The 17058-nt window shown below is 46.6% G+C and overlaps 1 protein-coding gene across 1 annotated transcript in view; it reads left to right on the plus strand.

The window, feature by feature from the left end:
• The first annotated feature begins 435 nt into the window (after nucleotides 1–435).
• psd2 (pleckstrin and Sec7 domain containing 2) overlaps nucleotides 436–17058 on the plus strand; it is a 39328-nt gene continuing 22705 nt past the window's right edge. Inside the window, 4 exon segments of the mRNA XM_065019844.1 lie at nucleotides 436–738; nucleotides 16206–16403; nucleotides 16702–16733; nucleotides 16736–16781. Of these exon segments, the coding sequence (XP_064875916.1) occupies nucleotides 503–738; nucleotides 16206–16403; nucleotides 16702–16733; nucleotides 16736–16781 (512 nt within the window). The 5' untranslated portion in view covers nucleotides 436–502.

The raw sequence follows: 17058 nt of genomic DNA on the forward strand, positions 1-17058 counted from the left end.
TGAGGTAGAAGGATGCGGCTTAGTAGAGGTCATCCAGGAACACCTGGACACGTTCAGCTCCACCTTCGAGTGTTCCGTAGAGCTGGCGGACACAGAGGTGGAGGAAGAGGAGGAGGAGGAGGAGGAGGAGGAGGAGGAGGAGGAGGGGGATGGAGATGGGAGAGGTAACCAGGACAGTTTCAGCTCTGTGTTTGAACGCATCGTGGAGCACGTTGTGGCCATAGAGAGGGAGGAAGAGGAAGATGAGGAAGAGGGGGAGGGCGAGAGGGAGAAGAACACGGTGGACAACAAGGACGGCTTCAGCTCGACGTTTGAGCGTATCGTTGAGTCTGCGCTTCTCCGCGGGGGGACGTGCTACAGTAGTCTGGACTCTCTGGATGTCCTGTCACTCACAGACGAGACAGACAGCTGCGTCAGCTTCGAGGCGCCACTCACCCCCCTTATTCAGCAGAGGTCCTTCCTTCAGAGCCCTGAGCCACTGGAGCTAGAACTAGCCACCGTCATGGAGCAGGAGGGGAGTGAGGCTGGAACCGAGGCCCAGCAAGGAGAGCCTGAGGCTGGGGAGAGTGCTGCAGGGCCTGGGCCTGGACCTGGAGGAAGCCCACTAAGGACCACCATCACCGGGACGAGGTCAGAGTTTGTACTGAGCCAGCCTGGCCGGTGGGACATCCCTAATGGTTTTCATACAGACACCCAGGGAGGAGTGGAGGGCTCTGGAGCCATACCCAACTCAATGAGGTAAGAGAGCAAGGTAGGGGCAAAGCAGTGGGAAAAATGGTAGGTTGAGTGAGTTAAGGTAAGGGTAATGGTAAGGGTAATGGCTAGGGTTGAGCCAGGATGTGGACTTGAAGCTAGAGTTAGGGTTGTGGTTGAGGGTTAGCGTTGTGGTTGTGGCTAGGTTTAGGGTAATTGCTTGGGTTAGGGTTGAGCCAGGGTGTGGACTTGAATCTAGGGTTAAGGCTAGGGTTAAAGTTAGGGTTATGACTAGGGTTAGATTGAGTGGTAGGTTGTCACAGGTTGTGTCTGGTTGTCTACCATGAAAGCAGGCTTGATTTAGGTGTATCAAAGTGCAGAACTCAGACATCATCCTAGAAAAGTCTCTGGCCTATCCACTACTAAAGCATGTCTAGTGAAGCTCACTTGGGAGTTAAAGGGACTTCAAACTACAGTGTAATGTCCTGTAATTAAGCCTCTACTGGTCCCAGTCTCATCCAGCAGGGGGCATGAGTGAGATGACCAGGCAGGCTGAGGTTCATTAGCAGAGGGGTCTGGCTGGGTGTCTCAGGGGATAGTTCTGTTCATATCGTCCTCCTCCCACTGGCTGGGCTTACATGTCCAATGCTGCAGGATATGGAGGTTTATTTAGACATTATAGTTGAGATTATGCACAGCACACTCAATTTAGACTAAATACTTACACTAAATACTATACGTAATCAACTCCCAGAGAGAGCATGCTAGATCTAGTTCATATACAATGCAATACTTGAGCCTGAGTTCATGTCAAAAACCTTTCAATTTGTCAACTAGGTCCATTATCACATAGCTATGTTCTCTCATGTCCTCTAGCTCCACTCAGCCACTAGTGTGGTAATGTGACACACATGGGAACATGAGACCTGGATATAGGTCATAGGTCAGGAGCCATTCTACTATCCCCACAGGACCACAGTCTCTGGGTCTAATGTTTCAAACAGTGGCAGATTGTCAGAGATCACTGCAGTCTGCTGGGATACTGTCGAACTGTTCTGCTGATCACTTGGTGTTCCACTTCTGAATCAGTGCAGGATATCATGGAGCTAAGTGCCTCTTTCTAGAAAGTCAGACAGAATTCTAAAGGCTGCTGTTGTGGTGAATTCTAGAACGGATTGCATTAGAGATTATTCTGAATTCCATTCTGGATTCCAGAATGGTGGGAATCATACATGCTCAGTGTATTTATGAGCCATAGTTCTCAAAGAGAGCATCTCTCTCTCTCTGTCTCTGTCTGTCTCTCTCTCGCTCTCTCTATCTTTCTCTCTATCTTTCTCTCTCTCTCTCTCTCTTTCTCTCTCTCTCTCTCTCTGTCTCGCTCTCTGTCTCGCACTCTCTCTCTGTTTCTGCAGATGTTGTCGTTTAAGCGAGAGCCTGCTTCCTGCCCGCCCGCCCCTAGCTGAATGAGGCATTGTTTTGGTGGTGACATCATCGTCTTTGGCCTTCCTCTGCCCAGCGGGTGCAGAGCAAGCCCCAGTATGTGTGTTAGAGGGAGAGATTCCCAGTCTGTGTGTTAGAGGAAGAGATTCCCAGTCTGTGTGTTAGAGGAAGAGATTCTCAGTCTGTGTGTTAGAGGGAGAGATTCCCCGTCTGTGTGTTAGAGGGAGAGATTCCCAGTCTGTGTGTTAGAGGAAGAGATTCTCAGTCTGTGTGTTAGAGGGAGAGATTCCCCGTCTGTGTGTTAGAGGGAGAGATTCCCAGTCTGTGTGTTAGAGGGAGAGATTCCCAGTCTGTGTGTTAGAGGGAGAGATTCCCCGTCTGTGTGTTAGAGGGAGAGATTCCCAGTCTGTGTGTTAGAGCGAGAGATTCCCAGTCTGTGTGCTAGAGGGAGGGATTTCCAGTCTGTGTGTTAGAGGGAGAGATTCCCAGTCTGTGTGTTAGAGGGAGGGATTCCCAGTCTATGAGTTAGAGGGAGAGATTCCCAGTCTGTGTGTTAGAGGGAGAGATTCCCAATCTGCGTGTTAGAGAGAGAGATTCCCCGTCTGTGTGTTAGAGGGAGAGATTCCCAGTCTGTGTGTTAGAGGAAGAGATTCCCTGTCTGTGTGTTAGAGGGAGAGATTCCCAGTCTCTGTGTTAGAGGAAGAGATTCCCAGTCTGTGTGTTAGAGGGAGGGATTCCCAGTCTATGAGTTAGAGGGAGAGATTCCCAGTCTGTGTGTTAGAGGGAGAGATTCCCAGTCTGTGTGTTAGAGGAAGATATTCCCAGTCTGTGTGTTAGAGGAAGAGATTCCCAGTTTGTGTGTTAGAGGGAGAGATTCCCAGTATGTGTGTTAGAGGGAGAGATTCCCCGTCTGTGTGTTAGAGGAAGAGATTCCCAGTATGTGTGTTAGAGGGAGGGATTCCCAGTCTATGAGTTAGAGGGAGAGATTCCCAGTCTGTGAGTTAGAGGAAGAGATTCCCAGTTTGTGTGTTAGAGGGAGAGATTCCCAGTATGTGTGTTAGAGGGAGAGATTCCCCGTCTGTGTGTTAGAGGAAGAGATTCCCAGTCTGTGTGTTAGAGGGAGGGATTCCCAGTCTATGAGTTAGAGGGAGAGATTCCCAGTCTGTGAGTTAGAGGAAGAGATTCCCAGTCAGTGTGTTAGAGGAAGAGATTCCCAGTCTGTGAGTTAGAGGAAGAGATTCCCAGTCTGTGTGTTAGAGGGAGGGATTCCCAGTCTGTGTGTTAGAGGGAGGGATTCCCAGTCTATGAGTTAGAGGGAGAGATTCCCAGTCTGTGAGTTAGAGGAAGAGATTCCCAGTCTGTGAGTTAGAGGAAGAGATTCCCATTCAGTGTGTTAGAGGGAGAGATCCCCAGTCTGTATGTTAGAGGGAGAGATTCCCAGTCTGTGTGTTAGAGGGAGGAATTCCCAGTCTGTGTGTTAGAGGGAGAGAACGGGGAGAACACTTTGACCGATCTGGAGTAGATACTTGTGTAGGGGAGTTACATTTGAGTGATCATATTTGGAGTCTCTTTCTGTTCTCGTGCATCTGTCACTGAGGATGTGTCGAGTAGCAGGAATGAGCTTTTTGTTTACATCATTCGTTTACATCATTCTGTGAAACAGAGTAAGATGCACAATGTCTGTTCTCTTTTACAGTTAGACCTTTAGTCTCCAGTGCTACCAATCCCCCCCTCTCTCTTTTTCCTTCCCATGTTCCTTCTCTCCATCTCACTTCTCCCCTCCCTTTCCCTCTCTTCCCTCCCTCTCCCCCTTGTTTTCTCTACTCCTACTTTTATCCTTAACTTCTGCCCTTCCTTCCCCCCCTCTCTGTTCCCCACCTCTCCCAAACCCAGCTGGTAGCCCCAATGCTAACATCATTATAGAGTATATTGTGGGTAACTAGTCTTTATCTCAGCAGGAAACAGCAACTGCAGAAAAGAAGAGGAGAAAAGTACTCAGCCAACCAGTCAGCCAGTTAGGAAGCCAGTCAGTTAGTCAGTCAGTCAGGTAGTTAGTAAGCCAGTCAGACTGTCCGTCAGTTAGTCCGCCACTCAGTCAGTCAGCCACTCAGTCAGTCAGTCAGTCATCCACTCAGTGAATCAGTCGGTCAGTAAGCCACTCGGTCAGCCACTCAGTCAGTCAGTCAGTCAGTCATCCACTCAGTGAATCAGTCAGTCAGTAAGCCACTCAGTCAGCCAGTCAGTCAGTCATCCACTCAGTGAATCAGTCAGTCAGTAAGCCACTCGGTCAGCCACTCAGTCAGCCAGTCAGTCAGTCATCCACTCAGTGAATCAGTCAGTCAGTAAGCCACTCGGTCAGCCACTCAGTCAGTCAGTCAGTCAGTCATCCACTCAGTGAATCAGTCGGTCAGTAAGCCACTCGGTCAGCCACTCAGTCAGCCAGTCAGTCAGTTCACTGTATCAGTCGCCCTCTATGAGAGCATCAAACTGGTTCTTTCTCTACAGCAGTGGGCCAGGACAGTTGGAATTTAGCTCTAATCCATATAGCTCTATGTCTGAAATCCCCAGCCACTCAGTCAGTCAGCCACTCAGTCAGTCAGTCAGTCAGTCAGTCATCCACTCAGTGAATCAGTCAGTCAGTAAGCCACTCAGTCAGTCAGTCAGCCACTCAGTCAGTCAGTCAGTCAGTCAGCCAGTCAGCCAGTCAGTCAGTTCACTGTATCAGTCACCCTCTATGAGAGCATCAAACTGGTTCTTTCTCTACAGCAGTGGGCCAGGACAGTTGGAATGTAGCTCTAATCCATATAGCTCTATGTCTGAAATCCCCAGCCACTCTCAATCTGAACAGGAGGACACACATGTAGTCCTAGTATTACAGCTTAGAAAGCCAGCTGGTGCTACCTATACTGAACAAAAAATACAAGCCCAACATGTAAAGAGTTGGTCCCATGTTTCATGAGCTGAAATAAAAGTTCCCAGAAATGTTCCATATGCACAAAAAGCTTATTTCTCTCAAATTTTGTGAACAAATGTGTTTACATCCCTGTTAGTGAGTATTTCTCATTTGCCAAGATAATCCATCCACCTGACAGGAGTGGCATATCAAGAAGCTGATTAAACAGCATGATTATTACACAGGAGCACTTTGTGATGGGGACAATAAAAGGCCACTCTAAAATGTGCAGTTTTGCCACACAACACAATACCACAGATATCTTAAGTTTTGAGGGAGCGTGCAATTTGCATGCTGAATGCAGGAATGTCAACCAGAGCTATTGCCAGATAATTGACTGTTCATTTCTCTACCATAAGCTGCCTCCAAAGTCGTTTTAAAGAATTTGGCAGCACATCCAACCGGCCTCACAACCGCAGACCCATTTTAACCACACCAGCCCAGGACCTCCACATCCGGCTTCTTCACCTGTGGGATCGGTGTCCAGCCACCCAGACAGTCTGGGTGGCTGGATCGGAGTCCAGCCACCCAGACAGCTGATGAAACTGTGGGTTCGCACAACCATTATTCTGCACAAAATGTCAGAAACGGTCTCAGGGAAGATCATCTGTGTGCTCCTCGTCCTCACCAGGGTCTTAACCGACTAAAGTAGGCAAATGCTCACCTTCTATGGCCACTGGCACACTGGAGAAGTGTGCTCTTCACAGATGAATCCCGGTTTCAGCTGTACAGGGCAGATGGCAAACAGCGTGTATGGCGTTGTGTTGGTGAGTGATTTGCGGATGTCAACGTAGTGAACAGAGTGCCCCATGGTGGCGGTGGGGTAATATTATGGGCAGGCATAAGCTACGGACAACATACACAATTTAATTTTATCGATGGCAATTTGAAAGCACAGAGATACCGTCTCGAGATCCTGAGGCCCATTGTCGTGCCATTCACCCGCCGCCATCACCTCATGTTTCAGTATGATAATGCATGGCCCCGTGTCGCAAGGATCTGTACACAATTCCTAGAAGCTGAAAATGTCCCAGTTCTTCCATGGACTGTCTAATCACCAGACATGTCACTCATTGAGCATGTTTGGGATGCTCTGCATTTATGTGTACAACAGCGTGTTCCAGGTCCCACCAATATCCAGCAACTTTGCACAGCCATTGACGAGGAGAGGGACAACATTCCACAGGCCACAATCAACAGCCTGATCAACTCTATGAGAAGGAGATGTGTAACGCTGCATGAGGAAAATGGTGGTCACACCAGATACTGACTGGTTTTCTGATCCATGCCCCTACTTTTTTTTAAGGTGTCTGTGACCAACAGATGCATATATGTATTCCCAGTCATGTGAAATCCCTAGTTTAGGGCCTAATGAATTATATTTCAATTGACTGATTTCCTTATATGAACTGTAACTCAGTAAAATCTTAGAAATTGTTGCATGTTGCATTTATATTTTTGTTCAGTGTAGATCGATCTGTTTGTGAATAGCTTTACAGTAGGTATCCAGATCATTGCTGGTCGGATGACGTTTCTGCCAGACAGAGATGCTGGGCTTGTGATGGAGATGGTATGGTAACCAGTGATCATGCTGCGAGACTGGGTTACGTCCCAAATGGTACCCTATTCCTTTCATAGTGCACTACTTTTGACCAGAGCCTATGGTATCTAGTCAAAAGGAGTGCACTATAAAGGGAATAGGGTATCATTTGGGACAGCCGGGGCCCCTCTCCCTTGTGAGCAGGATAAGGAGGATACAGAGATCTGAGGCTGTAACCAGACAAGATAAAATAACCAGCATCAGTCTCTATATCAGAGGAACTGATTGTTCTGCTTCGTGTTATATGTGCTGACCATGTTATGTGTGCTGACCATGTTATGTGTGCTGACCATGTTATGTGTGCTGGCCATGTTATGTGTGCTGACCATGTTATATGTGCTGACCATGTTATATGTGCTGACCATGTTATGTGTGCTGACCATGTTATATGTGCTGACCATGTTATATGTGCTGACCATGTTATGTGTGCTGACCATGTTATATGTGCTGACCATGTTATATGTGCTGACCATGTTATGTGTGCTGACCATGTTATATGTGCTGACCATGTTATGTGTACTGACCATGTTATATGTGCTGACCATGTTATATGTGCTGACCATGTTATATGTGCTGACCATGTTATGTGTGCTGACCATGTTATGTGTGCTGACCATGTTATATGTGCTGACCATGTTATATGTGCTGACCATGTTATGTGTGCTGACCATGTTATGTGTGCTGGCCATGTTATGTGTGCTGGCCATGTTATGTGTGCTGGCCATGTAATATGTGCTGACCATGTTATGTGTGCTGGCCATGTTATATGTGCTGGCCATGTTATATGTGCTGGCCATGTAATATATGCTGGCCATGTTATATGTGCTGACCATGTTATGTGTGCTGGCCATGTTATATGTGCTGACCATGTTATGTGTGCTGGCCATGTTATGTGTGCTGGCCATGTAATATGTGCTGGCCATGTTATATGTGCTGACCATGTTATGTGTGCTGGCCATGTTATGTGTGCTGGCCATGTTATATGTGCTGGCCATGTAATATGTGCTGGCCATGTTATATGTGCTGACCATGTTATGTGTGCTGGCCATGTTATGTGTGCTGGCCATGTTATATGTGCTGGCCATGTAATATGTGCTGACCATGTTATATGTGCTGACCATGTTATATGTGCTGGCCATGTAATATGTGTAGATAATCCACTCATGTTCCAGCAGCGATATGTCACAGACACACACACACACAAAAAGACACACTCACACAGACACACTGCTGTTATTTGCCAGATTTATTTCCATGACCGTCTATTTTTAGCTGCCTTTTTTGACATATCATAAATACTTTGACTGTAATTGACTGAGGACATTTAGAATGTATGTCTTTCTCCAGACCTACGTCATTGGTCCTCAAGTAGGAAAGAACCGATGTTCTTCTATAGACGTTGCAGGAGCATATTTTACATTTGGAGTGAGAGCTCATAAATATGTCAGAAATGTTCAACCCAGACTTGTTTGAGTTCACGGGTGTATGATGCCTGCTAGAAAGGGGATGCTGATGTCAGTTAATGTTAGAATGTGGTGGCCATTTGAGAGGTCAGATGGCGCTGGTGGATTGAATCTCTGTGTGACCCGTTTGCCTTATATAAACAATTTCTTCACTAGAATCCTTGTCAATCAATTGCATCACAATGGGGATGACAACATCCTATTTCCATCTAGCTTAGTGATCAGGGCCTATTGTGGTCCTGTCACAACATGTATGTCGGAGACTCTATGTTCTAAGAGCTTTCAATGGCTGTCTACATGGTCTAGTCTAGATAATGGCTGTCTATATGGTCTAGTCTAGATAATGGCTGTCTTTATGGTCTAGTCTAGATAATGGCTGTCTATATGGTCTAGTCTAGATAATGGCTGTCTTTATGGTCTAGTCTAGATAATGGCTGTCTTTATGGCCTAGTCTAGATAACGGCTGTCTATATGGTCTAGTCTAGATAATGGCTGTCTTTATGGCCTAGTCTAGATAACGGCTGTCTATATGGTCTAGTCTAGATAATGGCTGTCTTTATGGTCTAGTCTAGATAATGTCTGTCTTTATGGCCTAGTCTAGATAATGGTCCGAGGTTCCTACCCTCTATCCCCCTCTCCCCTCCTCGTCTTCTCCCTTTCTTTTTGTCTCCATGATTCCTCAAGATCAGAAGGGTTTAAAAACCGAGGGACCATGTATTGATGAGTCAGACTGGGTGATTAATATCTGCCTGTTTGTGTGCGTGTGCGTGTGTGTGTGTGTCTGGGCTAGTTATCTATACCTATCACAATGCTACCAATCCACGTCTTCTTCTGCTTTTGGAGGGTGAGTCAGAGATGGTTGGCATCGCAAAACACAACAATAGGGCCACATAGAAGAACAACACCACATCCTTTGAATCTGACTAATAATCTGAAGAGTTACAGTGCCTTCAGAAAGTATTCATATTCCTTAACTTATTCCACATTTTGTTTTGTTACAGCCTGATTCCTAATTAGATTTTTCCTCACACAACAGCACATAACAAGGTGAAAACTTAGAACTTAGAACTGAACTTAGAAATGCTTGCAAATGTATTGAAAATGAAATACAGAAACATATCATTTACATAAGTATTCACACCTCTGATGTTAGAATAACCTTTGGCAGTGATTACAGCTATGAGTCTTTCTGGGTAAGTCTCCAAGTGTCACGTCCTGATCTTAGTTCCTTTTGTATGTCTCTGTTTTAGTTTGGTCAGGGCGTGAGTTGGGATGGGCATTCTATGTTTTTGTTCTATGTTTTGTATTTCTGTGTTTGGCCTGGTATGGTTCCCAATCAGAGGCAGCTGTCAATCGTTGTCTCTGATTGAGAACCATACTTAGGTAGCCTGTGTTCCCACTATGATTTGTGGGTGGTTGTTTTCTGTTTAGTGTATGTCACCTTACAGAACTGTTTTGTTTCTTCCATTCACTTTGTTATTTTGTTTTGTGTGTTCAGTGCTAATAAAGTAACATGGACACTTACCATGCTGCATTTTGGTCCGATCCTTCCGACTCCTCCTCAGGCGACGAAGAGATTCGTAATAGAAACACCCACCAACCAAGGACCAAGCAGTGTGGTATCGAGCAGCAGCGTTCTCTGGACTCATATCGCCGCCCCAAGGAAGAACTGGAGGCAGCGAGAGCTGAGCGGCGGCGATATGAGGAGGCAGCACGGCAGCGCGACAGACACGAGTGGCAGCCCCCAATAATTTTTTGGGGGGTGGCACATGGGGAGTGTGGCGGAGTCAGGTTGGAGACCTGAGCCCACTCCTCGTGCTTGCCGAAAGCAGCGTTGTACGGGTCAGGCACCATGTTATGAGGTGGTGCGCACAGTGTCGCCAGTACGCGCTCATAGTCCAGAGCACTATAGGCCAGCCCCCCGCAAGTGCCATGCAAGAGTGGGCATCCAGCCAGGGCGTGTTGTGCCGGCTCAGCGTGTCTGGTCTCCGATACACCGTTTCGGCCCAGGGTATCCTGCGCCGGCTCTGCGTGCTGTGTCTCCGGGGCGCTGGGAGGGTGCAGTGCGTCCTATGCCTGCGCTCCGCCCATGCCGGGCGAATGTGGGCATTGAGCCTAAGGAAGAGGTGAGAGTAGTATGCATCAGATCTCCAGTGCTCACCCACAGCTCGATTCAACCTGTGCCTGCACTCTGGATGGTCCGGGCTAAAGTGGTCATCCAGCCTGGAGGAGTGGTGCCAAGGCTGCGCACCAGAGCTCCAGTGCTCCCCCACAGCCCGGTCCATCCAGTGCCTCCTCCATGCACTAGGCCTACTGTAGGTCTCCCCAGCCTGGTGGGTCCTGTGGCAGCCCCACGCACCAGGCTGTCTCTCCGTCTCCTCCCTCCAGGTTCGCCCGTCTGTCCTGAGCGGCCAGAGCCGCTGTCCTGAGCGGCCAGATCCGCCGTCTGTCCTGAGCTGCCAGAGCCGCCCGTCTGTCCTGAGCGGCCAGAGCCGCCCGTCTGCCCTGAGCGGCCAGATCCGCCGTCTGTCCTGAGCGGCCAGAGCCGGCCGTCTGTCCTGAGCTGCCCGGAGCCGCCCGTCTGTCCTGAGCTGGCCGGAGCCGCCCGTCTGTCCTGAGCGGCCGGAGCCGCCCGTCTGTCCTGTGCGGCCGGAGCCGCCCGTCTGTCCTGGGCGGCCGGAGCCGCCTGTCTGTCCTGAGCTGCCAGAGCCGCCCGTCAGTCAGGAGCTGCCAGAGCCGCCCGTCAGTCAGGAGCTGCCAGAGTCGCCCGTCAGTCAGGAGCTGCCAGAGTCGCCCGTCAGTCAGGAGCTGCCAGAGTCGCCCTTCACTCCGGCGCTGCCAGTCGCCCTTCACTCCGGCGCTGCCGGAGTCTCCCGCCTGTCCGACGCTGCCAGAATCTCCCGTCTATTCGGGGCCCACTGCAAGGGTCCCCAGTCCGAGGTCGGCGGCGAGGGGCGCCGCTCCAAGGGCGCCACTTAAGTGGGCCAAGACTATGGTGGAGTGGGGTCCACGTCCTGCGCCAGAGCCGCCACCGCGGACAGATGCCCACCCAGACCCTCCCCTATGGGGTTAGGTTTAGCGGCCGGATTCCGCACCTTTGGGGGGGGGACTGTCACGTCCTGACCTTAGTTCCTTTTGTATGTCTCTGTTTTAGTTTGGTCAGGGCGTGAGTTGGGGTGGGCATTCAATGTTTTTGTTCTATGTTTTGTATTTCTGCTTTTGGCCTGGTATGGTTCCCAATCAGAGGCAGCTGTCAATCGTTGTCTCTGATTGAGAACCATACTTAGGTAGCCTGTGTTCCCACTATGATTTGTGGGTGGTTGTTTTCTGTTTAGTGTATGTCACCTTACAGAACTGTTTTGTTTCTTCCATTCATTTTGTTATTTTGTTTTGTGTGTTCAGTGCTAATAAAGTAACATGGACACTTACCACGCTGCATATTCGTCCGATCCTTCCTACTCCTGAGACGACGAAGAGATTCGTAACACCAAGGGCTTCACTAGAATCCTTGTGAGTGAATTGCATCACCATGGTAATGACAACATCCCGTTCCTTTGTACACCTTGATTGTAAAATATTTGCACATTATTATTTTTACAATTCTTCAAGTTCTGTCAATTTGGTTGTGGATTATTGCTAGACGGACATTGTCTTGCCATAGATTTTCAAGCCAATTTAGTCAAAGCTGTAACTAGGCCATTCAGGAACATTCTCTGCCGTCTTGGTAAGCAACTCCAGTGTATATTTGGCCTTATGTTTTAGGTTATTGTCCTGCTGAAAGGTGAATTCGTCTTCCAGTGTCTGTTGGAAAGCAGACTGAACCAGGTTTCCTCTAGGATTGTGCCTGTGCTTAGCTCTATTCCGTGTCTTTTTATTCTAAAAAACTATAGTCCTTGACGATGACAAGTGTACCCATAACATGATGCAGCCACCACCATGCTTGAAAATATGAAGATTGGTACTCTTTGCCCCAAACATAACACTTTGTATTCAGGACATAGTTAATTTCTTTGCCACATTTTTAGCAGTTTTACTTTAGTGCCTTATTGCAAACAAGAGTGTTTTGGAATATTTTTTATTCTGTACAGGCCTCTTTATTTTCACTCTGTCATTTAGGTTATTAATTGTGGAGTAACTACAATGTTGTTGATCCATCCTCAGTTTTCTTCTATCACAACCATTAAACTCTGTAACTGTCTCATGGTGAAATCCCTGAGCGGTTTCCTTCCTTTCCGACAACTGAGTTAGGAAGGACCTTGTATCTTTGTAGTGACTGGGTGTATTGATACACCATCCAAAGTGTAATTAATAACTTTTTTTACCCATCTAGCAATAGGTACCCTTCGTTGAGAGGCACTGGAAATCCTCCCTGGTCTTTGTGGTTGAATCTGTGTTTGAAATTCACTGCTCGAGACCTTACAGATAATTGCATGTGTGGGGTACAGAGATGAGGCCGTCCTTCAAAAATCGTGTTAAACACTATTATTGCACACAGAGTGAGTCTATGCGACTTATTATGTGACTTGTTGAGCACATTTTTACTCCTGAACTTATCTAGGCTTACCATAACAAAGGGGTTGACTCAAGACATTTCAGCTTTTAATTTTATATTAATTTGTAATCATTTCTAAAAACATAACTACACGTTCACATTATGGGGTATTGTGATGTCATTAAGTGGTATTGTGATGTCATTAAGTGGTATTGTGATGTCATTAAGTGGTATTGTGATGTCATTAATGGGTATTGTGATGTCATTAAGGGGTATTGTGATGTCATTAAGTGGTATTGTGATGTCATTAAGGGGTATTGTGATGTCATTATGGGGTATTGCGTGTAGGCAGTGACACAAAGTCTCAATGTAATCCATTTTAAATTCAGGCTGTAACACAACAAAATGTAGCCTTAGGTCAAAAGAAAACAGGCTTTTCTTTGCATCACAACATAACCTATGGGAAAAGACCAGTGAGTGAGTAGCCTAATGGGCTATGTACAGACCTGCATGATCATCAAAGGGAGTGTATACTAACAAGATTTAGGAACATAATTCAGTAGATTCTGTCGCTCCGCCCCTCACATCCTTTTGAGGGAGACCTCCAAGAACCTTATTGAAAAAATATCTCACATCCATTCACATTATGGGGAACGGCAGTAGGCTACACACACTGTAGTTAGATCATTCTGTGCTCTTAAGCCTGGTAATAACCATGCGGGGCTTCGAGTACCGTTTGTGTAGGAAAAGACTGACGAAATCGGATTGCTTAAACCTCTTTGGGTAAATACCGCAATCGATCGAATGCCGGATTTTACAGACCACTGCTGGATGATGTCGCGCGTTCCATGACACTGATCCCAATCCTCGAATGCGGGAGAGAAAATGTGGAAAGAGGAATATGACGTTCATTTCGACTTTCTTCTCGATCTCCTGTGAGTCTTTTCCTCTGGTTCCCATCACAGTAAAATTATTCTGACGTTTTTTTCAGTCAGAATGAGATTGTGCGAGAGTGTGCTGTATTTTTAATTAGTATATTGATCCGTTCCGGTTTGACACAGCGGTTATAAATCAACTTAACATTGATTTGCGACTATTCCGTATGAATAGTATGAAAATTATGCAACTTTAAGTATAGTTGAGATAATTTTGACAATAGCTTATTTTTCTGTATGGTTTGAACTTTGGCCAGTTTAAACGGTTTTGTAATGCTGATCAATGATCTCTGTTGATCAATGAACCATCTCTGTTGATCTTGCCACATGTTGCTCACTTTCATTGGAGACTGGCAACAAAGTTGTTCAACATGCCCCTAGGAACTAACAAGTTACTCTGTTTTTTTTTACAGTGACTATAATTCCTATGCTTTTATCAGTTATTGTCACTGCTGTATAGTGTAGTGCAGCATCAGTGAATGTTGTTATTTTAGAAGTGTTTGTGTTTTGAATAACAGAATGGGACCGAGGGAGCAGTAGGTTGTGCATGATCCAGAGTCCTTGGTGTTAATCCCTCAAGACATCCTTGCACAGAGGATGTCAGTGAAGCCTCAGGAGATGATCTGTCACAGTTATGAAACACACACACACACACACACACACTACTCATAAATAACACACACACACCCATTTACTCACATAATAGGTGTTTTGGACTTTAGTCACATTAACTCATACTGGATGCGTAATTCCAAAATTGCAATATTTTGGCAATAGAGTGTGACCCCCACTTACACACCTATCCACACACACACATCCACACACCCCTCGTGCCCTTTACCTGACACTCCCTTGCTGGCCCAGGGGTGGATGGCACCCAACACAACTGGGAGAGAGAGATTACCATGTGAGTCACAGGCATGCAGCCTCATGCTCTAACTATACCCAGCGCCAGGGCATGGGAACACACACACAGGCACATACAGTTTCACTATTAAACATTGGCTGACTATTCAGGACTTAAGGGAAAATCTACTCAACATCTACTCAAATGCATTTGCAGAGTTACAATGGAAGGTCCATGTGCATTTCACCTTGCTCAAGATAAAGTAGCAGAATCCACATTGAGTGGCTGTGAGTCAGGGCTGCATCCCAAATCGCAACCTATTCCCTAAATAGAGCACTAGTTTCTGGCCCTGTTCAAAAGTAGTGCATTATATAGGGAATAGGGTGCCATTTGGGACTCTGTGTGTGTGTGTGTGTGTGTGTGTGTGTGTGTGGGGGGGCTTTGCAAACGGGGGATCCCTGGATCGCTGTGACCCACGGCCTGTCATGTTGTTCATTATTCAGGACGTACCATGTTTTTTGTGAATATACATGTGGTAAGACTTAGGCATGGTGTAATGTAGGGAGAAGGATAGGGACTGCATCTGTTAGATATAGAGGAAGACAATGTGTTACTAGAGGCAGGTTTGGGCATAATTCTATCCTTGTGGTACTCTGGCTTTTGCTGACGGCACGCTGTCTGAAGTGAGGGTTGTGGGTAATTGTGATGTAAAGACATCAAACTGAGAGGGGCTGTAATTGTGCCTGCATATACTGTAGCCTAGCGGTTAAGCGCTTTGGACAAGTAACCAAAAGGTTGCTGGTTCGAATCTCCATGCCAACTAGTTGAAGAATCTGTCATTGTGCCCTTGAGCAAGGCATTTCACCCTAATTGCTAATGTAAGTCTCTCTTGATAAGAGAGTCTGATAAATTACAAAAAAAATTAAAAAATAATGATGAATAGAATGTAAGGAGGGCAGTTATTTTGTTGTTTGTCTCAGGATAGATAAATAATAGTAGATCTTCCTTGTACAGAGGGAGGTATGAGTACCTATTCTAGTTTGGGGTTCCATCCTTGTGAGAGGCTTGTGCTGTGTTCTCGGCACGCTGTTGGCTGCAGTGAGGATTGTGGGTAATTGTGATGAAGGAGACATCAATTTGAGAGGGGTGGTAATTGCGCCCGTCGTCTCTCCTGTCAGGACACCGGGTTCCGCCGCCCGTCGTGACCACGGCAACCAACACATTACCGTGCCGCAGCGTATTGAATTTAGGAAGTAACGCAATTGCTCTAATCAGATTCTGCAGAAAAATGTTAATCGTCTATAGAGAGAAAGTTGACTATGTCAAAGAGACACACAAAATGATAGGGACACATGGTCTGGTTGAGGCCTGTGACGTTTGTATTTAGTACTATTTCAGTAGTGATTGTTTAGGAGGTTTTATGTGTTTTGGTTAGAGTGATAGAGCTATGTAGGAATGGCTATGTTTCAGATAAGCTATCTTTGTGTCTTCAGAGGATTTTTTATTATTGAATCAGGGTTATATGAGAGAAAGCAATCTTATGTTGATAGAATATCACTCATTCTTATTTATTATCGTATCTATCTGTTTATGCTTGTCTAGTGAAAAGGTTCTTGAAATTGGAGTTTATAGCTCAATTTTTCATCATCATGACTGTCAGTGATCATGCTAGGGTTATGTAGAAGACGCATATGAAGGTTGCTCACACTAGGGCACTGTTCTGTGGGGCAGGTAGGTGCCCTACTATACGCTCAATAAGGCTGTCGTGTGTGTCCTCTTCAGTGATGCCAACCTCCTCACGGACGTGCTGTCGGACTCAGAGTCGGAGCTGGGCGGCCTGGAGCAGCTGGAGAGAAGCAGCACGGAAACCCTGGCCAACGGTTGCCGTGCCGACTGCGACGCCGCCAAACGCCTGGCCAAGCGTCTGTTCTACCTGGAGGGCTTCAGACGCTGCGACGTGGCACGCCACCTGGGCAAGAAGTGGGTTTCAGGCACAAACACAAGACCAACCAACCACACACACACACACACACAAGACCAACCACACACACAAGACCAAACACACACACACACACTGTCATTCAGTTCCACATTGATACACATGCATATGTCTCACAGTGTTTATATTGTATTAATATGTATTTTGTATCATCTTAAATGTCACATATCTTTCTCTCTCTCTCTCTCTCTCTCTCTCTCTCTCTCACTCCCAATCCCCCCTTCTCTTTCCCCCTCTTTCTCCCCTCCCCCATTTCATTTCCCTCTGTCCATCCTGCAGTAACGACTTCAGCCAGCTGGTGGCGTCAGAGTACTCAGCTTCTTTGACTTCTCTGGCCTGTCATTGGACAAGGCCCTGAGGTAAGACCAGTCAGCACTATTCTCACATTACTGTTTACAACATATTAGCCTAACAGCCTTTCTCTGAGTATAGAGCTGTAGTGTGTCTCTATTTTGCAATACAGTTAACTGTCACCTCCTGGTATACCATGATTTGGGACTGTCTTGAATGCATGTATTAAACACAGCATGCGGATATTTAAAGTATATTAACATGTTTGCACTGAATGAATGTGCAATGTACTGTACTAATCTACTGTAGCCTTAGTCTTAAAATATCATTGACGATTTCCGAACC

This window comes from Oncorhynchus nerka, linkage group LG6 (assembly GCF_034236695.1).
Source record: "Oncorhynchus nerka isolate Pitt River linkage group LG6, Oner_Uvic_2.0, whole genome shotgun sequence".
Classification (NCBI taxonomy): Eukaryota; Metazoa; Chordata; class Actinopteri; order Salmoniformes; family Salmonidae; genus Oncorhynchus; species Oncorhynchus nerka.